A 25911-nucleotide genomic window follows, 5' to 3' on the forward strand; every position below is an offset into this window, starting at 1 on the left:
GCTTTTCCCAGACAACACCGGCACTACTGAAGCTCATCAGAGGAGGCACTGTTCCCTCTTTATTCTCCTTAAGTCAGCACATCTGGAGAAGGGATTGGCATGTCCCTAGCCACAAACTTCTGCTTCCAGACCATAATTCTGTCGTCATCAATAGCTACACCCTTTGCTTCCTTATCACATTCTGTTCCAACTCCCTTTGCCTTGGTCTAGCTCTTATATAGGGCAAGTCTAAAATCAGATTGAAAAACTCCACTACAAAGTCACTATCCCAACTTCAGCCAGACATTTAGTACTGTTTATTGATTTTTTTGGCTCATTATGATAGGCAATCTATTGGATTTCCTCATGTCTCACTTCTAAATTTATTTCATTATCTTCTAGAGTAGGGGTCCCCAACCCCTGTGCCACAGACTGGTACCAGTCCATAGCCTGTAAGGAACTGGGCCTTACAAGGAACAACAGGAGGTGAGCTGCAGGTGAGTGAGCATTACTGCCTGAGCTCCACCTTCTGTAAGATCAGCAGTGGCATTAAATTCTCATAGGAGTGCAAACCCTATTGTGAACTGAGCCTGCAAGGGATCTAGGTTGGATGCTCCTTATGAGAATTTAATGCCTGATGATCTGAGGTAGAACAGTTTTATCTTGACCATTCCCCACTCCCCCTCCACGATCTGTGGAAAAAATTGTCTGCCACGAAACTGGTCCCTGGTGCCCAAAAGTCTGGGACCACTGTTCTAGAGCCCATACTTTCTTCCTCTTTATTATGAGTGGATGACTTTACTTACTACTTCTCTGAAAATGTCATGTCATTTAACATGAATTTCCTATAATTCTTTCCTTTCTGTCCCAGTAATTCTTCTTCAGTTTTATTCATTCTCTTTCTTTCTCCCTCTTTTCTCAAGTAAGAAATGTCCCTCCTCTGTTCTTAGATTAAATCCTTTACCTGCTTTCTTGGTTCCCTGTTCTCTAGGGTCTGTCTCTAGAGATTACACGCTCTCTCTCTTGCTTTACCACTCATTTTTCACTAACAGCTTCTTCTTTGGCCTAAAAAATTACAAGGTTTCCTTCCTCGAAATAAATATTTTCTTAACTTTACTGCCTCTTCATATATGCATTTATCTCTCTTCCCCTCACCATCAAATTTCTTAGAAACATCACCTGATCTTATTGCCTAATGTGAACTGCTCCAACTCTCAATTCCCTGAAGTTAGTATTCCACTCCCACCAGTTTGTAGAAATACCCTTATAAAGATCATATAAATGGTCTCCAAATTACTTTATTTTGATAACTTTTCTACTTCTGATCTGCTTCTCTGTGGCATTCGACACTACAGTATACCTTCTTCTTTCTTATCAAAACGTCAAAAGTTGAGTTCCCAGATAGAAATCCTGCTCCTCTTCCTGACTCTTGGATTTATGCCTCCTTCTGTTTTTAATCGATCCCTCCTCCCTTCTCACTCTATACTCTTTCCTTGCAGATCTTATACATAAAGATTCAGGTATTTCCTTTATATCAAGGACTTTCAAGTCTGCACATTTATTTGTAACTCTGTAACTCTAGCTTGCCTTCCCAACTTCCTCCCAAAGGGCAGCTCAAAATCAACTAGTCAAAACCAAAATCAACACTCTCCCCTCGAATCCATCCTCTCATTTATATCTATTCTTCTCAGTTAAGGACATCACTATGCTCCCCAACATCAGACCATAAAATTCAATTTTCAGTCTACTCTTTTCCCCATAACCAATTTGTCACCAAGCTCAATGGCTCAGATACTAGTAGTACTGAAGAAAAAATTTTATGTATATATGTATATGTATACATATATATGTATGTGTGTATATATGTATGTATATATGTATATGTATACATATATATGTATGTGTGTGTATATATGTATGTGTGTATATACACACTCACATATATGTTAAAAATAAAAAATATATAATAATTATATACATATAAATATATTAGGGGCATCTTATCTCACATCTTCCCTTTCACATGAGGGAAATGAGGCCTAGAAGAGTGATTTGCCTAAATCACTCAGATCATTTATTGTTCAGACTCTCTCTGCCACACATACAGAAAGGTTTGGAAGTAAACAGTATTGCTCAGGAAGACAGCTCAAGACAGAACACAATGGCAAGTACCTTGGTAGCTTGGGGGAAGGTGGAGCATAGCCAGCTAGTGAAAAGACTGGATGTTACAGAAATAAAATAATCTGATAGATAGATAAGGGCAGGGCACTGCAAACAAGCTTGGTCTAGATTAAGTGTGATGATCAAAGAAACACTTCTGATAAATGGCTTCACATTCACCTAGTTTTCTGTGTAAAGCAGTTAGGTAGGAATTTGTGGCAGCAAACCAACTGTGTGTTAATGACTGTAAGCAATTATTTTCATACCATTCACTGGTGAAAGTGATGAAAATCATCAACTAGACATGCAGGAATCTTATTTTTCCCAACAAACTACAAGTATATGTGGACAATCAATGAACTCTTCCACTATCCTCATCCATCACCACATGCACTCAGTAAATATTCGAGGACTTGCAAATGCCTGGTAGTATGTTCGGTGCTGGACATGTCAATACATGCTCCAAAGTCTTGAGTTCAAGGATCTTGAAACCTAGAGCAAGCACATAAGTATGGTGTGGTCTATAACAGCCAAAACTCAGGGGATGTGAGGGAATATTCAAGAGGGAACATTGAAGAGGCACCTCACCCCACAAGAGAGTGCCAGGGAAGACTCTCCTGAGGAAGTAAAGTGCCACCACAATGAACCCTCACAAAGAAGTGGGAGTTAGCTGGCAAAGTGTGAAGAAGGGAGTAATCTTGGAGTCAAAGAGAAGCATGTCAAGTCCCAAGGCAGGGAAGAAAATATCCTGTTTGTCATCCCTAAATAGACTAGAAATATCTATTGCACAGAATTATTCTCCAAATCAGCAACTTCCAAACTTCTTCTAGGATGGCAAGAAAGGGTAAAAGGAGAGACCAAAAGAACAAGGTCCAGAATTTATTACAGTGCAGAAGGATTAGAAACAAGCAAAACAACAGAATCCTTATCCTATAAGTTGTTTGTTCATTTACAAAAGGAGATCCATTATTTAAAACTTCATGTTACCATTTCTCATAAAATTATTTGTGATGAAAATATACACTTCCTGTATAGCAATGATTCAGAACTTTTAGTTCCAGTGAAAATTAAAAAAAAAAAAGAAAACATACAGTAGGAAGGACAAACATTATTTCACAACAGTAAAGAAATTTCCTAGTTATAGAATCATCACTTTTAGTGGTATATTTGGCATAACATTGAAAATTTAAACTGAAAGGAAGCTTCCAAGATGGCGGAATAGGAACAGCTCTGGTCTGCGGCTCCCAGTGAGATCAACACAGAAGACAGGTGATTTCTCCATTTCCGACTGAGGTACCTGGTCCATCTCATTGGGACTGGTTGGACAGTGGGTGCAGCCCATGGAGGGCAAGCCAAAGCGGGGCAGGGCGTCACCTCACCCAGGAAGTGCACGGGGTCAGGGGATTTCCCTTTCCTAGCCAAGGAAAGCCGTGACAGTCTGTACCTGGAGGAACGGTACGCTCCTGCCCAAATACTGTGCTTTTCCCACAGTCTTCGCAACCAGCAGACCAGGAAATTCCCTCCCGTGTCTGGCTCAGCGGGTTCTACGCCCACAGAGCCTTGCTCACGGCTAGCACAGCAGTCTGAGATCAACCTGCGATGCTGCAGCTTGGCAGGGGGAGGGGCATCCACCATTGCTGAGGCTTGAGTAGGCGGTTTTGTGCTCACAGTGTAAACAAAGAGGCCGGGAAGCTTGAACAGGGCAGAGCCCACCACAGCTCAGCAAGGCCTACTGCCTTGCTGTAGATTCCACCTCTGTTGGCAGGGCAAATCAGAATAAAAGGCGGCAGACAGCTTCAGCAGACCTAAACGTCCCTGTCTGACAGCTCTGAAGAGAGCAGTAGTTCTCCCAGCATGGCATTCGAGCTCTGAGAACAGACAGACTGCCTCCTCAAGTGGGTCTCTGACACCCATGTAGCCTGACTGGGAGACACCTCCCAGTAGGGGCTGACAGATACCTCATACAGGTGGATGCCCCTCTGGGATGAAGCTTCCAGAAGAAAAATCAGGCAGCAATATTTGCCGTTCTGCAGCCTCCACTGGTGATACCCAGGCAAACAGGGTCTGGAGTGGACTTCCAGCAAACTCCAACAGACCTGCAGCTGAGGGACCCGACTGTTAGAAGGAAAACTAACAAACAGAAAGGAATAGCATCAACATCAATAAAGAGCACATCTACACCAAAACCCCATCTGTAGGTCACCAAACAAAAACCACAAAGATGGGGAGAAAGCAGAGCAGAGAAGCTGAAAATTCCAAAAACCAGAGTGCCTCTTATCCAAAGAATCACAGCTCCTTGCCAGCAAAGAAACAAAACTGGATGAAGAATGAGTTTGACAAGTTGACAGAAGTAGGCTTCAGAGGGTCAGTAATAACAAACTTCTCCGAGCTAAAGGAGCATGTTCTAACCCATCACAAGGAAGCTAAAAACCTTGAAAAAAGTGAGACAAATGGATAACTAGAATAAGCAGTGTAGAGAAGACCTTAAATGACCTGATGGAGCTGAAAACCATGGCATGAGAACTTCCTCATGTATGCACAAGCTTCAATAGCCGATTTGATCAAGTGGAAGAAAGGATATCAGTGATTGAAGATCAAATTAATGAAATAAAGTGAGATGACAAGATTAGAGAAGAGTGAAAAGAAACGAACAAAGCCTCCAAGAAATATGGGACTCTGTGAAAAGACCAAATCTACGTTTGACTGGTGTACCGGAAAGTGACAGGAAGAATGGATCCAACTTAGAAAACACTCTTCAGGATATTATCCAGGAGAACTTCCCCAATCTAGCAAGTCAGGCCAACATTCAAATTCAGGAAATAAAGAGAACACCACAAAGATACTCCTTGAGAAGAGCAACTCCAAGACACACAATTGTCAGATTTACCAAGGTTGAAATGAAGGACAAAATGTTAAAGGCAGCCAGAGAGAAAGGCTGGGTTACCCACAAAAGGAAGCCCATCAGACTAACAGCTGATCTCTCGGCACAAACCCTACAAGCCAGAAGAGAGTGGGGGCCAATATTCAATATTTTTAAAGAAAAGAATTTTCAACCCAGAATTTCATATCCAGCCAAACTAAGCTTCATAAGTGAAGGAGAAATAAAATCCTTTACAGACAACAAATGCTGAGAGATTCTGTCACCGCCAGGCCTGCCTTACAAGAGCTCCTGAAGGAAGCACTAAACATGGAAAGGAACAACCGGTACCAGCCACTGCAAAAACATGCCAAATTGTAAAGACCATTGATGATATGAAGAAACTGCATCAATTAACGTGCAAAATAACCAGCTAACATCATAATGACAGGGCCAAATTCAAACATAACAATATTAACCTTAAATGTAAATGGGCTAAATGCCCCAATTAAAAGACACAGACTGGCAAATTGGATAGAGTCAAGACCCATCTGTGTGCTGTATTCAGGAGACCCATCTCATGTGCAAAGACACACATAGGCTCAAAATAAAGGGATGGAGGAAGATCTACCAAGCAAATAAAAAGCAAAAAAAAAAAAAAAAGCAGGAGTTGCAATCCTAGTCTCTGATAAAACAGACTTTAAACTAACAAATCTCAAAAGAGACAAAGAAGGCCGTTACATAATGGTAAAGGGAACAATTCAACAAGAGTTAACTATCCTAAATATACATGCATCTGTCCAAGATGGCCAAACAGGAACAGCCCCAATCTACAGCACCCAGCATGAGCGACGCAGAAGACTGGTGATTTCTGCATTTCCAACTGAGGTACCGGGTTCATCTCACTGGGGATTGTCAGACAGTGGGTGCAGGACAGTGGGTGCAGCGCACCGAGTGTGAGCCAAAGCAGGGTGAGGCATCACCTCAGCTGGGAAGTGCAAAGGGTCAGGGAATTCCCTTTCATAGCCAAGCAAAGCTGTGACAGACAGCACCTGGAAAATCAGGTCACTCCCACCCTAATACTGCACTTTTCCAATGGTCTTAGCAAACAGCACACCAGGAGATTATATTCCATGCATGGCTCGGAGGGTTCCACGCCCATGGAGCCTTGCTCGTTGCTAGCACAGCAGTTTGAGATCGAACTGCAAGGGAGCAGCGAGGCTGGGGGAGGGGCGCCCGCCATTGCTGAGGCTTGAGTAGGTAAACAAAGTGGCCAGGAAGCTCGAACTGGGTGGAGCCCACCGCAGCTCAAGGATGCCTGCCTGCCTCTGTAGACTCCACCTCTGGGGGCAGGGCATAGCCGAACAAAAGGCAGCAGAAACCTCTGCAGACTTAAATGTCCCTGTCTGACAGCTTTGAAGAGAGTAGTGGTTCTGCCAGCACGCAGCTTGAGATCTGAGAACAGACAGACTGCCTCTTCAAGGGGTTCCGTGACCCCCGAGTAGCCTAACTGGGAGGCACACCCCAGTAGGGGCAGACTGACACCTCACATGGCCAGGTACCCCTCTGAGACGAAACCTCCAGAGGAACAATCAAACAGTAACATTTGCTGTTCAGCAATATTCGCTGTTCTGCAGCCTCCGCTGCTGATACCCAGGCAAACAGGGTCTGGAGTGGACCTCCAGCAAACTCCAACAGACCTGCAGCTGAGGGTCCTCACTCTTAGATGGAAAACTAACAAACAGAAAGGACATCCACACCAAAACCCCATCTGTACGTCAGCATCATCAAAGACCAAAGGTAGATAAAACCACAAAGATGGGGAAAAAACAGAACAGAAAAGTTGAAAATTCTAAAAATCAGAGCACCTCTCCTCCTCCAAACGAATGCAGCTCCTCACCAGCAATGGAACAAAGCTGGATGGAAAAGGACTTTGACGAGTTGAGAGAAGAAGGTTTCAGACGACTAAACTTCTCTGAGCTAAACGAGGAAGTTCAAACCCATGACAAGTTAAAAACCTTGAAAAAAGATTAGATGAATGGCTAACTAGAGTAACCAATGCGGAGAAGTCCTTAAAGGACCTGATGGAGCTGAAAACCATGGCACGAGAACTACGTGACGAATGCACAAGCTTCAGTAGCCAATTCGATCAAGTGGAAGAAAGGGTAACAATGATTGAAGATCAAATGAATAAAATGAAGCAACAAGAGAAGTTTAGAGCAAAAAGAATGAAAAGAAATGAACAAAGCCTCCAAGAAATATGGGACTATGTGAAAAGACCAAATCTACGTCTGATTGGTGTACCTGAAAGTGACGGGGAGAATGGAACCAAGTTGGAAAACACTCTGCAGGATATTATCCAGGAGAACTTCCCCAACCTAGCAAGGCAGGCCAACATTCAAATTCAGGAAATACAGAGAATGCCAAAAAGATATTCCTCGAGAAGAGCAACTCCAAGACACATAATTGTCAGATTCACCAAGGTTGAAATGAAGGAAAAAATGTTAAGGGCAGCCAGAGAGAAAGGTCCAGTTACCCACAAAGGGAAGCCCAACAGACTAACAGCTGATCTCTTGGCAGAAACTCTACAAGCCAGAAGAGAGTGGGGGCCAATATTCAACGTTCTTAAAGAAAAGAATTTTCAACCCAGAATTTCATATCCAGCCAAACTAAGCTTCATAAGTGAAGGAGAAATAAAATCCTTTACAGACAAGCAAATGCAGAGAAATTTGGTCACCACCAGGCCTGCCCTACAAGAGCTCCTGAAGGAAGCACTAAACATGGAAAGGAACAACCGGTACCAGCCACTGCAAAAACATGCCAAATTGTAAAGACCATCGAGGCTAGGAAGAAACTGCATCAACTAATGAGCAAAATAACCAGCTAACATCATAATGACAGGATCAAATTCACACATAATGATATTAACCTTAAATGTAAATGGGCTAAATGTTCCAATTAAAAGACACAGACTGGAAAATTGGATAAAGAGTCACGACCCATCAGTATGCTGTATTCAAGAAACCCATCTCATGTGCAGAGACACACATAGGCTCAAAATAAAGGGATAGAGGAAGATCTACTAAAGAAATGGAAAACAAAAAAAGGCAGGGGTTGCAATCCTAGTCTCTGATAAAATAGACTTTAAACCAACAAAGATCAAAAGACACAAAGAAGGCCATTAAACAATGGTAGAGGGATCAATTCACCGAGAAGAGCTAACTATCCTAAATATATATGCACCCAATACAGGAGCACCCAGATTCATAAAGCAAGTCCTGAGTGACCTACAAAGAGACTTAGACTCCCACACAATAATAATGGGAGACTTTAATACCCCACTGTCAATATTAGACAGATCAACGAGACAGAAAGTTAACAAGGATATCCAGGAATTGAATTCAGCTCTGCACCAAGCAGACCTAATAGACATCTACAGAACTCTCCACCCAAATTAACACACTATACATTCTTCTCAGCACCACACTGCACTTATTTCAAAATTGACCACATAGTTGGAAGTAAAGGACTACTCAGCAAATGTAAAAGAACAGAAATTATAACAAACTGTCTCTCAGACCACAGTGCAATCAAACCAGCACTCAGGATTAAGAAACTCACTCAAAACCGCTCAACTACATAGAAACTGAACAACCTGCTCCTGAATGACTACTGGGTACATAATGAAATGAAGGCAGAAATAAAGATGTTCTTTGAAACCAACGAGAACAAAGATACAACACATCAGAATCCCTGGGACACATTTAAAGCAGTGTGTAGAGGGAAATTTATAGCACTAAATGCCCACAAGAGAAAGCAGGAAGGATCTAAAATTGACAACCTAACATCACAATTAAAAGAACTACAGAATCCAGAGCAAACACATTCAAAAGCTAGCAGAAGACAAGAAATAACTAAGATCAGAGCAGAACTGAAGGAGATAGAGACACAAAAAACCCTTCAAAAAATCAATGAATCCAGGAGCTGGTTTTTTGAAAAGATCAACAAAATTGATAGACCACTAGCAAGACTAATAAAGAAGAAAAGAGAGAAGAATCAAATAGATGCAATAAAAAATGATAAAGGGGATATCACCACTGATCCCACAGAAATACAAACTACCATCACAGGATACTATAAACACATCTACGCAAATAAACTAGAAAATCTAGAAGAAATGGATAAATTCCTCGACACATACACCCTCCCAGGACTAAACCAGGAAGAACTTGAATCTCTGAATAGACCAATAACAGGCTCTGAAATTGAGACAATAATTAATAGCTTACCAACCAAAAAAAAGTCCAGGATCAGATGAATTCACAGCCGAATTCTACCAGAGGTACAAGGAGGAGCTGGTACCATTCTTCCTAAACTATTCCAATCAATAGAAAAAGAGGGAATCCTCCCTAACTCATTTTATGAAGCCAGCATCATCCTGATACCAAGGCCTGGCAGAGACACAACAAAAAAAGAGAATTTTACGCCAATATTCCTGATGAACATTGATGTGAAAATCCTCAATAAAATACTGGCAAACCAAATCCAGCAGCACATCAAAAAGCTTATGCACCAAGATCAAGTGGGCTTCATCCCTGGGATGCAAGGCTGGTCCAACATACACAAATCAATAAATGTAATTCAGCATATAAACAGAACTGAAGATAAAAACCACACGATTATCTCAATAGATGCAGAAAAGGCCTTCGACAAAATTCAACAGCACTTCATGCTAAAAACTCTCAATAAATTAGGTATTGATGGGACGTATCTCAAAATAATAAGAGCTATCTATGACAAACCCACAGCCAATATCATACTGAATGGGCAAAAACTGGAAACATTCCCTTTGAAAACCAGCACAAGACAGGGATGCCCTCTCTCACCACTCCTATTCAACATAGTGTTGGAAGTTCTGGCCAAGGCAATCAGGCAGGAGAAAGAAATAAAGGATATTCAATTAGGAAAAGAGGAAGTCAAATTGTCCCTGTTTGCAGATGACATGATTGTATATCTAGAAAACCCCATTGTCTCAGACCAAAATCTCCTTAAACTGATAAGCAAATTCAGCAAAGTCTCAGGATACAAAATCAATGTGCAAAAATCACAAGCATTCTTATACACCAATAACAGACAAGCAGAGAGCCAAATCATGAGTGAACTCCCATTCACAATTGCTTCAAAGAGAATAAATTACCCAGGAATTCAACTTACAAGGGATGTGAAGGACCTCTTCAAGGAGAACTACAAACCACTGCTCAACAAAATAAAAGAGAACACAAACAAATGGAAGAACATTCCATGCTCATGAATAGGAAGAATCAATATCGTGAAAATGGCCATACTGCCCAGGGTAATTTATAGATTCAATGTCATCCCCATCAAGCTACCAATGACTTTCTTCACAGAATTGGAAAAAACTACTTTAAAGTTCATATGGAACCAAAAATGAGCCCACATTGCCAAGTCAACCCTAAGCTAAGAGAACAAAGCTGGAGGCATCACGCTACCTGACTTCAAACTATACTACAAGGCTACAGTAACCAAAACAGCATGGTACTAGTACCAAAAGAGAGCTATAGACCTATGGAACAGAACAGAGGCCTCAGAGATAATACCACACATCTACAACTATCTGATCTTTGACAAACCTGACAAAAACAAGCAATGGGGAAAGGATTCCCTATTTAATAAATGGTGCTGGGAAAACTGGCTAGCCATACGTAGAAAGCCAAAACTGGATCCCTTCTTCACACCTTCTACAAAAATTAATTCAAGATGGATTAAAGACTTAAATGTAAGACCTAAAACCATAAAAACCCTAGAAGAAAACCTAGGCAATAACACTCAGGACATAGGCATGGGCAAAGACTTCATGACTAAAACACCAAAAGCAATGGCAACAAAAGCCAAAATTCACAAATGGGATCTAATTAAACTAAAGAGCTTCCACATAGCAAAAGAAACTACCATCAGAGTGAACAGACAACCTACAGAATGCGAGAACATTTTTTCAATCTACTCATCTGACAAAGGGCTAATATGCAGAATCTACAAATAAACAAATTTACAAGAAAAAAACCACCCCACCAAAAAGTGGGCAACGGATATGAACAGACACTTCTCAAAAGAAGACATTTATGCAGCCAACAGACCCATGAAAAAATGCTCATCATCACTGGCCTTCAGAGAAATGCAAATCAAAACCACAATGGGATACCATCTCACGCCAGTTAGAATGGCGATCATTAAAAAGTCAGGAAACAACAGGGCTAGAGAGGATATGGAGAAATAGGAACACTTTTACACTGCTGGTGGGACTGTAAACTAGTTCAACCCTTGTGGAAGACAGTGTGGTGATTCCTCAGGGATCTAGAACTAGAACTAGAAATACCATTTGACCCAGCCATCCCATTACTGGGTATATACCCAAAGGAATATAAATCATGCTGCTATAAAGACACATGCACATGTATGTTTATTGCGGCACTACTCACAATAGCAAAGACTTGGAACCAACCCAAATGTCCAACAATGATAGACTGGATTAAGAAAATGTGGCACATATACACCATGGAATACTATGCAGACATAAAAAATGATGAGTTCATGTCCTTTGTAGGGACATGGATGAAACTGGAAACCACCATTCTGAGCAAACTATCTCAAGGACAAAAAACCAAACACTGCATGTTCTCACTCATAGGTGGGAATTGAACGATGAGAACACTTGGACACGGGAAGGGGAACATCACACACTGGGGCCTGTTGTGGGGTAGGGGGAAGGGGGAGGGATAGCATTAGAAGATATACCTAATGTAAATGATGAGTTAATTGGTGCAGCACACCAACATGGCACATGTATACATATGTAACAAACCGGCACATTGTGCACATGTACCCTAGAACTTAAAGTATAATAAAAAATATATATTTTAAAAAGTATATATACATGCATCCAATACAGGAGCACCCAGATTCATAAAGCAAGTCCTTAGAGACCTGCCAAGAGACTGAGACTCCCACACAATACTAATGGGAGACTTTAACACCCCACTGTCAATATTAGACAGATGAACGAGACAGAAGGTTAATAAGGATATTCAGGACTTGAACTCAGGTCTGGACCAAGCAGACCTCATAGACATATACAGAACTCTTCACCCCAAAACAACACAACATATGTTCTTCTCAGCACCACATCGCACTTATTCTAAAATTGACCACATAATTGGAAGTAAAACATTCCTTAACAAATGCAAAAGAACAGAAATCACAAACTGTCTCTCAGACCACAGTGCAATCAAATTAGAACGCCAGATTAAGAAACTCACTCAAAACTACACAACTACATGGAAGCTGAACAACCTGTTCCTGAATGACTACTGGGTAAATAACGAAATGAAGGCAGAAATAAAGATTTTCTTTGACATCAATGACATCAAAGACACAATGTACCAGAGTCTCTGTAACACATTTAAAGCAGTGTGTAGAGGGGAATTTATAGCACTAAATGCTCACAAAAGGAAGCAGGAAAGATCTAAAATCGACACCTAGCCCATTTACATTTAAGGTTAGCATTCTTATGTGTGAATTTGATCCATCACCATGATGCTATCTGGTTATTCATGATTAAAAGAACTACAGAAGCAAGAGCAAACAAATTCAAAAGCTACCAGAAGGCAATAAAAAACTAAGATCAGAGCAGAACTGAAGGAGATAGATACATGAAAAACCCTTCAAAAAATCAATGAATCCAGGAGCTGCTTTTTTGAAAAAAATCAACAAAATAGATAGACCACTAGCAAGATTAATAAAGAAGAAATGAGAGACGAATCAAATAGATGCAATAAAAAATGATAAAGGGGATATCACCACTGATCCCACAGAAATACAAACTACCATCAGAGAATACTAAAAACACCTCTACACAAATAAACTAGAAAATCTAGAAGAAATGGATAAATTCCTCGATACATACATCCTCCCAAGATTAAATCAGGAAAAAGTTGAATCTCTGAATACCAATAACAGGCTCTGAAATTGAGGCAATAATTAATAGCCTACCAACCAATGAAAGTCCAGGACCAGATGGATTCACAGACAAATTCTACCAGAGGTACAAAGAGGAGCTGGGACGATTCCTTCTGAAACTATTCCAATCAATAGAAAAGAAGGAATCCTCCGTAACTCATTTTATGAGGCTAGCATCTTCCTGATACCAAAGCCTGGCAGAGACACAACAAAAATAGATAATTTTAGGCCAATAACCCTGATGAACATTGATGCGAAAATCCTCCCTCAAAAAAATACTGGCAAACCAAATCCAGCAACACATCAAAAAGCTTATCCACCATGATCAAGTCGGCTTCATCCCAGAGATGCAAGGCTGGTTCAACATACACAAATCAATAAATGTAATCCATCACATAAACAGAACCAATGACAAAAACCACATGATTATCTCAATAGATGCAGAAAAGGCCTTCGACAAAATTCAACAGCCCTTCATGCTAAAAACTCTCAATAAACTAGGTATTGATAGAACGTATCTCAAAATAATAAGAGCTATTTATGACAAATCCACAGCCAATATCATACTGAATAGGCAAAAACTGGAAGCATTCCATTTGAAAACCGGCACAAGACAAGGATGCCCTCTCTCACCACTCCTATTCAACATAGTATTGGAAATTCTGGCCAGGGCAATTGGGCAAGAGAAAGAACTAAAGGGTACTCAATTAGGAAAATAGGATGGCAAATTGTCTCTGTCTGCAGATGACATGATTGTATATTTAGAAAATCCCATCATCTGAGCCTCAAATCTCCTTCAGCTGATAAGCAACTTCAGCAAAGTTTCAGGATACAAAATCAATGTGCAAAAATCACAAGCATTCGTATACACCAATAACAGACAGAGAGCCAATCATGAGTGAACTCCCATTCACAATTACTATAAAGAGAATAAAATACCTGGGAATCCAACTTACAAGGGATGTGAACGACCTCTTCAAGAAGAACTACAAACCACTGCTCAACAAAATAAAAGATGACACAAACAAATGGAAGAACATTCCATGCTCATGGATAGGAAGAATCAATAACATGAAAATGGCCATACTGCCCAGGGTAATTTATAGATTCAATGTCATCCCCATCAAGCTACCAATGACTTTCTTCACAGAATTGGAAAAAACCACTTTAAAGTTCATATGGAATCAAATAAGGGCCCGCATAGCCAAGACAATCCTAAGGAAAAAGAACAAAGCTGGAGGCATCATTGCTACCTGACTTCAAACTACACTACAAGGCTACAGTAACCAAAACAGCATGGTACTGGTACCAAAACAGATATATAGACCTATGGAACAGAACAGAAGCCTCAGAAATAACACCACACATCTACAACCATCTGATCTTTGACAAACCTGACAAAAACAAGCAATGGGAAAATGATTCCCTATGTAATAAATGGTGCTGGGAAAACTGGCTAGCCATATGTAGAAAGCCAAAACTGGATCACTTCCTCACACCTTCTACAAAAATTAATTCAAGATGGATTAAAGACTTAAATGTAAGACCTAAAACCATAAAAACCCTAGAAGAAAACCTAGGCAATAACACTCAGGACATAGGCATGGGCAAAGACTTCATGACTAAAACACCAAAAGCAATGGCAACAAAAGCCAAAATTCACAAATGGGATCTAATTAAACTAAAGAGCTTCTGCACAGCAAAAGAAACTAGCATCAGAGTGAAGAGGCAGCCTACGGAATGGGAGAAAATTTTTGCAATCTACCCATCTGACAAAGGGCTAATATCCAGAATCTACAAGGAAGTTAAACAAATTTACAAGGAAAAAACAAAGAACCCCGTCAAAAAGTGGGCAAAGAATATGAACAGACACTTCTCAAAAGAAGACATTTATGCAGTCAACAGACATGAATAAATGCTCATCATCACTGGTCATCAGAGAAATGTAAATGAAAACCACAATGAGATACCATCTCATGCCAGTTAGAATGGCAATCATTAAAAAGTCAGGAAACAACAGATGGTGGAGAAGATGTGGAGAAATAGGAACGCTTTTACACTGTTGGTGGGAGTGTAAATTAGTTCAACCATTGTGGAAGACCGTGTGGCAGTTCCTCAAGGGTCTAGCACTAGAAATACCATTTGATCCAGCAATCCCATTACTGGGTATATACCCAAAGGATTATAAATCATGCTACTATAAAGACACATGCACATGTATGTTTATTGCAGCACTGTTCACAATAGTAATGACTTGGAACCAACCCAAATGTCCAACAATGATAGACTGGATTAAGAAAATGTGGCACATATACACCATGGAATACTATGCAGCCATAAAAGAGGATGAGTTCATGTCGTTTGCAGGGACATGGATGAAACTGAAAACTATAATTCTCAGCAAACTATCACAAGGACAGAAAACCAGACACTGCATGTTTTCACTCATAAGTGGGAGTTGAACAATGAGAACACATAAACACAGGGCAGGGAACATCACACACTGGGGCCTGTCAGGGTGTGGGGGGCTGGGGGAGGGATAGCATTAGGAGAAATACCTAATGTAAATGACAAGTTAATAGGTATAGGAAACCAGCATGGCACATGTATACCTATGTAACAAACCTGCACGTTGTGCACATGTACCCTAGAACTTAAAAGTATAATAAAAAAAAATCTAAACTGACAATAGAAAATTTAGGTCAACAAGGAAAAAACTTTTCTAGACCATTTTGTTTTATCCTTGATTTTGAAGGAAAAATAAAGAAATAAAATATTGCCCACACAGACTAGCACCAGTTCCAGCAGTGACACCAGCAGCAGTTTAAGGTCCAAATGAGAGCCTCACTCTATTCTACTGTGTGTACTTATGAATTTATAAATTCAGGCCACGGTTATTATAAGTACCCCTTTTTTGGCCAAAAATATTTAAATTCAAAATCCATGTTCTTTGGTGGTATTTTATTGCCCCAAATGGAATATTAGACATCCAATTCCAGCAATCAGAATTCACATTGAAACTGTGGTAAATATACTTTTTCAAAATCATATCCCCATTCCAAAATGCAATTGATTTAACAAATATTAATATATGAAAATTTTCAACATCTCATAAATACACATTTTTTTGTTTGTTTACCGAAATGCTGTCCCTGGTGTAACTTCTTGATTATTCCTGTGAAGACAGTACTGGGAATTAAAATGCAGTCTGTTCTCTATTTCTCTTTGAAAGACTTGTTAAGAATGGCAGGGAACCCAAGATGGAAAGTGCTTAGAGTTTTAAATCGAGTAACGTGGTTAATATTCGATCCACAAACATTTGCAGAGCTCCAAATAAAGGCAGACATGGTGAGAGGAATACCAGTTAGTGGGAAGATGACTACCAGAAGCGGAAGTCCAGTCAAATAGGGCAATGACGAGAATGGATAGCAATAGGACAGAACGGGAGACTAGCCTAGGAATCGAGTGGAAATCAATACACATTTATCAAGACCCTACTGAGTATGCCACTACCCACAGGGAGTTGCCCACCATGAGGCAGTCAAAGCTGGGCATTCCTGTGGTGTTCTAATTAGCCCTCCAAAATTCTGTTTTGGCTTTTTTAGTTGACTAGTTTACCCAGAGGTGGGATGAGAGCGTAGGGATCCATCTGGCAGCTCCAGAGGACAACATTAATGCACTGTCTATACAGCTATTGATGTGAGCATGAGAGCAGCATGGAAAATACTCACACTGGAGATAAAAGCCAGCCCACTAGGAAGTATATCAATATCTTCAGAGCCACTTTCTGCAAAAGAAGGGTAGAATCAGAAAAATGCATATATGAAGGCTTAAAAAATACGTCTCACAGTCCAAACTACAAATATCTTTTGGAAACTTATTTTGGAAATTGTTGACTTGTTCAACCATTTACTTGGGAAACCATATTAACTTTGGAGAATCTCACAGGCATGCTACTCTATAGTAAAGCTTGAGTCAGACTCCTCAAATACTAAATCCTTTTTTAGAACCCCATTTTCAGGAGAAAAAGGCAAATACCTAGAAAATAAACTCATATCCTAGATTTACTCTTTAAGTAACAATTTCCAGGGCATATCCTGAGAGATTCAGCTTTATCCCCCATAGAAGGCTGCTCTATAGACTCAGTGATAAAATCTGGAAAGTCATAATCGCGAAGGTCTTTTATTACAGGCCTCTCTGCCAAGCATTCCTTCTCTTCCAACGTAAAGCCTAAAACACTACATTATACAATCATATTGGGAAATTATTGAGTAATAAACTAATGAGTATAAATGAATATGAAAGATTACTGAGTATTAATATGAAAGTTTAGTTAGATCTTTTTTCTCAGTAAGAGCTAGTTTTCAGCATTTTTTTCTATGGAAAGAGACATATAATAAGTAAGTTTTGACTGAGAACAAGTTGAAAAAGGAGCTGTCATGGCTTCTAGTAGGAACCAAGATCTGCATATGATGTGGTTCCAAGTAGACAGAAGTGAGGTTGAAGGCAATGGTTATCTAGTGTGGCAAACTATATTCTACAAATACGTCAGAACCAATATGTACCACAGCCATTTGTTCTTAAAATGTGATGTTCAGACTCCTCCAGCAAGAGGTAAAGTCTATATTCTCCCCTGTTGAAGCTGGGTAGAACTTTGTAACTGCCTTGACAAATAGAATAAGATGAATGCAGTGCCACGTAACATCCAAGGCTAAGTCGTAGTCATAGCTGCCACTGGCTGTCTCTCTCTCTATTTCTTAAGACATGCACCTTGGGAACTCTGGATCAAAATGTAAAAAGTCTGGCTATTGTAAAACTACAGAGGAAACAGTACAGAGGGATCACCCAAAGTGGAAAGAGAGTCAGCATCGTCTTTAGCTCAGGCCATAGGAGCTAGAGATGACTCTAGTTCCCAGCCTGTGAGTCATTTTAGCTGATGTAAATGAAACAGAGTGGACTGCCTACACTGTGCCCTGTCAAAATTGCACATTCTTGAGCAAAATAATGGTGGTTGTTTTAAGTCACTAAGTTTTGAGGTGGTTTGCTACACAGTCATAGTTATTGGAACATGTGGGGAAATGGCTGCCTAGGGTAGTTGGTTACTTGAGTGTCAAAAGGCAATGGGGGAAGTATAGGGGAAAATATGAAAAAGAAAATTGCAGCAAAGTCAAAGAAGATGCAAACTGAAATCAATAAAATGGTGAACAATAGGCACTTAGAAGTTGAGAAAGATTTTATTTTATTCAGTATACTGAAGGTTGAAAGTAATCCCCACCTAGAAATATGAAAATCAAATTAACCAGAACTTCCCATTTCCTAAGCATTCCAGTTAATCAAGATTTACGTATATATGGTACCTTGATAGCTATTTCCACATGAAATGACATAGACATCAGAAGAATCCAGCAAACTGAATAAAGCCATTTTAAAAATTGCATTGAATACTGGTTGGTTACGTTTCTGGTGTTTCTCCTTCCTCTCTGCACTCCCTTCTTGGTTTCCCTGTACCTTAATCTCATTCCCATCTCTGTCCTAAAGGTGGATATTTTCCAGGCTCTGTCTGACCATGGCTCTTTCTCATGGCAGAGCACCCATTTTCCCCACATGATGCACTCTAGTCCCACATGGGTCGTGGCAGATGGCTTCAGTTTCCACCTGGATGCTCTTGAATCCCCAATCTCTAAATCAAGCCCAAAGCATTCTTCCAAGTTCCAGACCTTTGTATTAATCTGCAGGTTGGACATTTCTACCTGGGTCTTTTATTTCTCATGTTCCACAGGTCCCAAACTGATCGGAATGTTTCTCCTTCGAATCTGCTCCATTTCCTATATTTCTACTTCAATGAATGGTGCCTCCATTCCACAAACACCCAGAGCAGGAAGCTTGGAGTTACCTTTGATGCATTCCTCTTCCTTAATTTCCAAATCCAACTGATCACAAGTCATTCAAGCTCTAGGACTTCCTCTTGGATTTCTACAATAGTTTCCCAATAACTCAGCTTTGCTTCCCTGAACCCATTCTCTGCACTGCTGAGAGTCATATTTTAAAATTTAAAGTTGACCTTGTTACCCTCCTGCTTAAAACCTCCCAGAGGCCCACTAGGGCTGGCAGTATAAATCCCAAGCTCTTTGGTCTAGGTCCCAAACATCTTGGCTCCAGTCTCAGTTATTGTGGCCCCACTCTCCACTCTACATTGCAGCTGTGCTGTGGTACTTACTACTGTGCTGTGAGTAGTTTGTGAAATGGGCCAGACTCATTCACCAGCATGTCTGTGCATATGTTGCTTTCTCCTTGCAACACTCAGACCTTCCCCATCCTAATCTTACCTCTACTTGGCCAAGGCCACAGGCTCCTGGAGTTTCGGGGCCACCTTCTCAACCTGTGCAAACTTTCCTGGTTTCAGCATCCATTTTATGTATCAATATGGTCATCTATGACTATGTCTACCATGATCTTTCTCACACTGGGCTGCACCCCTCTGTTTACTTGCTAATTTCCTACTAGATGGTCTGCTTTCTGGAGGCAAGGACTGGGTTTTGTTCAGTGTTGTATCCTTATACCCAACATAATACTTGCCTTTTCACTGCAGAAGCTCTTAATAAAGCTGGCTGGTTCAAAAAAGAAATAAACACTTTTTGTTTTTTGAACTTTGTCTTGTGTTGAGCTTCAACTATTGAAAAGTGGGTGATGATTTCTGAGTTCAAGATATCCTGAATTGTGTTTGGCTCCTCTTCTCTTCCAAACACAATTTTACATATCTCCTCTGACAGCATAAACCTACTTCAATAACTCACCTAAAACAGAGTGGGCATTTTTCAGATGTGTTGTGCCTGTCTTTATTTACTTGCTCCATCCAGAGCATGGAAAAGCTGGTGCTTTGCACTCAGCAGTGGAAAAGAATTACCACACAAGATTGCACAGTATCACCACCGCTCCTTCCCACCTACACTACGCCTGCACGACAGGCTCCATGCATCTCAGCAACAATGGCACCTGTGGGAGCAAAAGCCCCCAGGATACCTTCCTCTGAGACTTTCCCACACACTTATTAGCCTATGCACAACTATCATTAAAACCCCACTGCTAAGTCTAAAATCAGTCTTATGAATAGGTGCCTACTGCTTCTTAGCCTGTCAACCCTACTGCTACTTGGCATAACTTCATTTCTTTACTCTTTTCTTCATTTCTCCAGTCATCCCCTACAGGCACTCTGATAAAGGATCACATCAAAGCATTACTATCAGTTAATTTTATTATCGTCACTTCACATCTTGGAGAGAAGTTTCTGATAGCCAGCTAAGAAAACACATGGAACCTATTATGGAGTAGAAGCACATATTGGAGACATGGGAAGCTATAGAATGGAAAGGAGTGGAAGGGAAGGTACGTAGGTATTAAATACAGAGGCCACCTACTCGATAATCCTGCCTAGTGAAAGTCCTACTGAAGTATTCATATTTCAAGTGCAGCTTTGATTAGATGCCAAGGGCAGCCAGATAACGTCCTGGTTAAAACAATCCTTGACCCTCAAAAGCCTTGGAAAAAAAGATGAACGTAATACAAAAAGATCTATGAGATATGATTTCCGGAGAAAGATATATTTCACCTTTCAACTTTTCTTCCCAGAAAAAAATACTGGAGAAGAAAAACAAAATAAGAGTTTCTTCCACCAATAAAATAAACTTCAAAAGTCTGGGTCTTGAAAACACAAATAAGAATTTTTCTCCAGCTCTGTTACAGCCTACTATACCCTACCTAAAATCGTTCAGCAGCTTTTCAGGGCTTTGTAAAGCCTCTACTCCTCAACCAGTTGTGACTTGTGAGTATTATCTTATCCATTATCTTAATTTAAATATCTAGCCTGCCTTGTTTTGATTAACCTGTATCTAGTAATATTTCAGCTGTTTGCATCTCAGATTTTCTGTTTTCCACTGTTGCAATACTTTCCTGAAGCTTCCAAAATAAAAAATGTGTTGTCAGTAGATCAGAAAGTTAGTGTTACACAACAGAGAGTACAAAGGCATAGAAGGAAACGATCTTGGCTCATAAGCTAAGCCCATCACCCCCTAGTTCCGGACCATTGGGCAAGCAACTTAATTCTTCTGTATGTCAATTTCCTAATCTGCAAAGCATAGATAGCAGCATCCACTTTACAAATTGGTTATGAGGATGATGTAGATGTTTGTAAAGGACTCAACAGGCTGCTCATAGTCACCAGGCCTTTGATAAAGCAGCTTTTTCAAAACATATATATCAGTATTGTCCTACTGACACATGACCCATCATCATTCTAACTTGTTTAGTTCACCAAACATATGCCAATAGACATGAGAAGTAACATGGCATTTCTTTCTTCTGCTCCCGGCCTGCTTCCAACTATTTAAGCCATTTTCTTCAAAATATTTGGATAATCAGAACATTGACCTAAGACTTACAATATTAACTGTAATTTTACCTTCTCAAATCTAGTTGAGTGATACAATTCAAGTCAGACTAGACCCTACCAATCATCTAGTCCAATTATACCTCTTGATTATTTGCAGCCTTATATATTTTGACAGTTATTTGTATAGTGAATATGAATACTACTACACCACAAAACAGTAAACAAATGAGTAAATGTCACATTTCCTTCTTTTTAAAATCAAATTAAATCACTCTGATATCCTATTCCACTAAGTTGATGGAAAATCCAATCTGAGTCATTACTGGGTTTGTCTGTTAGGGTTATGAAATCATTTTAAGTGGTGGGTTCTAAACCTAAGCAGAATGTTTTGGAAAGGCCATCTGGCATTCATTCTACACTATGTATCATCGAATTATTCATTGCCAAAGTTACTGGTCCCTTTAATTTAGACAATTCTGCTACTTCCATGTCATGCATTGACACAAGGTCTTTACCTTAGCTGGAACACAGGGTCCAGCATCCCTAAAGATACCTTGCAACCATTCCTTCTGAGGTCCTGCTCCTCTCCCAGAATGCTGTCAGCCAGTGGGGTAAGGGTCCCCATTATTCAAAGATATCCACATATTCATATCCCTTCTCCAACAGAATCCCTTGAAGGGGCTCAGGTTTTTAAAAACAATTCAGGAAAGGCGGTTTCTTTGGTTTCTTCTGCTTTCCAGCTGCTAGCACAAACCACCTCTAAGACTAGGGAGTGCAAGGTTCAGATTACTTTATTTTTTAGAAATTGAGAGGCAAGAAAAGGCAGGAAACTCAAATCAAAAGGGTACTTTTTCTGTATTTTTAAATATAGCAATAAAATAGAAAATCATATCCCAAAATAAACTATCTCATCACATTCTAATAAATAAGTCACAGTTCTTGGCCCTAGGGAGTTTACAATCTGATAGTGAAAGAGAGAACACTGCTAGCTATAATATAAGGCATGTGGCAGGTGTCATAAGTGAATCAGAGCTTCAGAGTGCTGTGAGAGTTCAGAGGAAGGAGATGAACTTTGCAGCTGATTTTAGTAAGCAGAGACAGAGGAATCAGTAAGTTTGGAGGGAATTTCATAAGCAAAGGTGAGAAAGTGAAAGAACATATTCCCAGAACAGGGAACACAATCTAGCCTGATTTTATTTTATTTTTCTGTTAGCAATGTCAGGAAGAATTGGAGCTGTGGAGCCCAAATAAGCAGGTGTGGCATTAACTAGTAGGTGAGATTAGCCCATGTCTCACGTAGAAGCATGAGGGACAAGCGGGGAACAATGGTTCCTGGATTTTGAACTGAATCTTTTGAGAATGGGGGTACCATACATAGGAAAAGTCTAGAAGCAGAGCTGGTTGTGGGTGGGAGGATGAGGGAGAAAACGACAGAAATGTAAAATAGATTTCAGCTTAGGGAGAGTTTGAGCTGGAGCTACCCTTTAACTGACTAAAAAAGAAGGGCTGCAGTTTGAAAGGTTAGGGACTGGGCCATGGATTTTTGATGAATTTTTTTAAAAGAAGGTAGGTAGGCTGTGAGGTTCCTTTGTTTATTATTTTTTTTAAGACAAAGTCTCGCTCTGTCGCCAGGCTGGAGTACAGTGGCGCGATCTCGGCTCACTGCAACCTCCGATGACTCCCTGGTTCAAGTGATTCTCCTGCCTCAGCCTTCCGAGTAGCTGGGATTACAGGCACACGCCGCCACCATGCCCGGCTAATTGTTATATTTTTAGTAGAGATGGGGTTTCACCATGTTGGCCAGGATGGTCTCGATCTCCTGATCTCATGATCCGCCCGCCTCGGCCTCCCAAGTGCTGGGATTACAGGTGTGAGCCACTGCGCCCAGCCTGCTGTGAGGTTCTTGAGGGGAGGGGCTGAGTCATATTATTTGAAAAAAAAATAACACCTGAAGCCAGGAATGACAATAAGGAAAGGGAGGGAGGAAGGAAAGAAGAAAGGAAGCAAAAAAAGGAAAGGTAACAGAGGACAAGGAGGAGAGTGAAATACCACAGATGGGAAAGGAGAAGCATTCAGTGAGGGGAAAACCAGGGAGTGGTCAATGACATTCTTTAGGTAATGTGGAGAGATGTCAGTAAGGAAATGTGCTGAGAAAAACCCACAAAGAATGTCATTTAGTACACCCCTGAAGACCTTGCATGGGGCAGAGTGGACGGGGCAGATGTCCCACTGGGAGGGCTTAAGTAGTGACAGGTAATTAAATGAGCTGGTAGGGCTCAGTCAGGTGGATGACGACCAAGAAGCTGTGCTGGCTCCTCTTGGTACTGTCACATACATACCAAGTTCCTCAATAAGGTGGCAGTTTTCAGGTTCTACTGGCTCCACTTCTCGAGAGGCATTCACCCTTTCTCTGTAGAAGATAAAACCCAACCCTGGAAGTCAAGGCACAGCATTCAAAATGTATGTTTAAATGTGGACTTCAATCATCTTCGTGTTGGTTAACTATCTTTATCATAATTTATGAACGACATAACAAGTAAGTAGGTACCTCCTTTCACGTTTATTTACATAATGTAGACATTATGTGGGTATTTTACCTATATCAGCTAACCTTATCCAGTTATTGCTGAAAAACTATATAATATGATTCAACATGGAAAACATTCTGCTGCCCAAATAAAAGACACTATTTAATAGTATGAGTAATTGAACAATATTATTAATTTAAATGCACGAAATAGCCCTAATTTTCTAAAGTATCGTCTGTTATAAATCAGCACTTAATCCCCTACAGTCTTGCCCTTTGAACTTTTCCTTCCAAACTGCTTTCCCAAAATTCAACAGGGTCTCCTAACAGTCAAACTCTATCACTTTTGCTTTAATTTTTAAATTTTATGCTGACTTACTCCGCAAGTATGTAAATTCATTAAACCAACCACAATTTAAACAATTGGCCGATTTATTTTTCAACACAATTTTCTTGTTTCCAGAGTGAAAAGGAATGTTTCCACATTCTTCTAATATCAGGGATAATTTAAAATTTTTATTAAAGTATATTCAGGAAGACTCAATACTTATCTTACAGTCATTTATTTAAAAAAATACCCTTAGATCTACTTTATTATTATTACTATTATTTTATGATTCTCCATGTGGTTGCACTGGGAGCAAATGTAACAATAAAACTCTCAAACTGGAAGTATTACTAATAGGCACCAGGCACCTCAACAGATTCTAGACGTGATCCTCTAAGAAGACCAGCTTCTACTAAGAGAAATACATAAACACTCAAAGACAACTGAAAGCAAGCAGAGGCTTTCGATCCACTCATGAATGTGTATTATCACCTAAAGGTTCTTCTTTCTAGCCCAGTATTGACTTTTCCTGAGACATTTCTAGGCTGGCTATCACCATTGTATCTTCCACTTCAAAAGGTCAAATGCCTACAAAATGCCAGTTACCGCCTGCAGGTTTCAGCTGGTTTGCCCTGCTGTCTGGCCAGCTCTTTAAATCTAGGATAGGTTCCATAACCCAGTACTTCTGTGTGGTTAGCCAGACCTGGGCAATGTCTCAGTCAGCCATAAACATCCAACTGGTAGCCTGATCCTCTCTCCCAAGTCCGGCGTTTCCAATGGACGTCCTTTTTTCCCAAGCAGAATGTTGAGGGCGAGCTGGGAAAGGGGTCATCACGTTCAGAAAGTAAAAGGGGGTCACGACCTTCAGAAAGCAAAGTGGGGGATCATAACCTTCAAAAAATAAATGGGACTAATTCGGCTCGGCAGTCTTTGGAAACGCAAGTAGCTCACTTTCCCCATAAGCGAGTCTCAAGGGGCGGTTTGCTGGGTGAGATGGAGGAGTGAGGTTCCAAAGCTGCTCTTTCCTACCCGCTAGGAAGGGGGCGCCGGGCAGCCCCTGACCTCACTTGGAAGAGGAGAGAAAGAGAGTCGAAGACGCCCTGTCAAGATGCCACTCACCTAAACGCCAGGAACATCTCCCCGACTAAGGACAGGCCGACCCCCAGCAGGACCAGCGCCACGAGCTTCCCCATGGTCTCGGAGTGCCCAGCGGCGACTGCGCGGCGCCGAGAGCTCTCGGGGGCGCGGCGGGCGGTTCCTGCCTCGCCTACGGATTGGGGCCCGCTCGGCCCCGCCCGCACACGCCTCCCACTCACCTGAGCGGCCCGGGTGCCGCAGCAGGGCGCTGACGAGTCCCGCCGAGCCCCGCCGCCCGGGTTCAAGGCCACCTTCACGCCCACGATTCCTTGTTTTTTGGGCAGAGGTCAAGGCTCAACGGAGAAGGAGCCCGGGACCGAGTTGTGGTGGGAGTTTGCTCCTAACACCCGCGAAATCCTGCCTCAATTCCTCAGATGGCCTGAGGGAGAAACCGGAGGGCCCGGGAATGGCGGGGAGCTCCAGTTCAGGGCCGGAACTCCGGACTTCTGCAAGGCCAGACGTGAGGCGACACTGAATTGCTCCCGAGACACGGGAAGGGCGAA

General features: G+C 41.0%; 1 protein-coding gene across 1 annotated transcript in view; it reads right to left on the minus strand.

Moving 5' to 3' along the window:
* The window catches only part of PON3 (paraoxonase 3), a 41163-nt gene extending 15668 nt beyond the window's left edge, over positions 1-25495 (minus strand). Inside the window, exons 1-3 of the mRNA XM_003809708.5 lie at positions 25391-25495; positions 23756-23826; positions 16762-16817 (exon numbers count right to left, since the gene is read on the minus strand). Coding sequence (XP_003809756.1) covers positions 16762-16817; positions 23756-23826; positions 25391-25464 — 201 coding nt within the window. The 5' untranslated portion in view covers positions 25465-25495. The remainder of the gene's footprint in view (positions 1-16761; positions 16818-23755; positions 23827-25390) is intronic.
* Positions 25496-25911: the final 416 nt, after the last annotated feature.

This window comes from Pan paniscus, chromosome 6 (genome assembly GCF_029289425.2).
Source record: "Pan paniscus chromosome 6, NHGRI_mPanPan1-v2.0_pri, whole genome shotgun sequence".
Classification (NCBI taxonomy): Eukaryota; Metazoa; Chordata; class Mammalia; order Primates; family Hominidae; genus Pan; species Pan paniscus.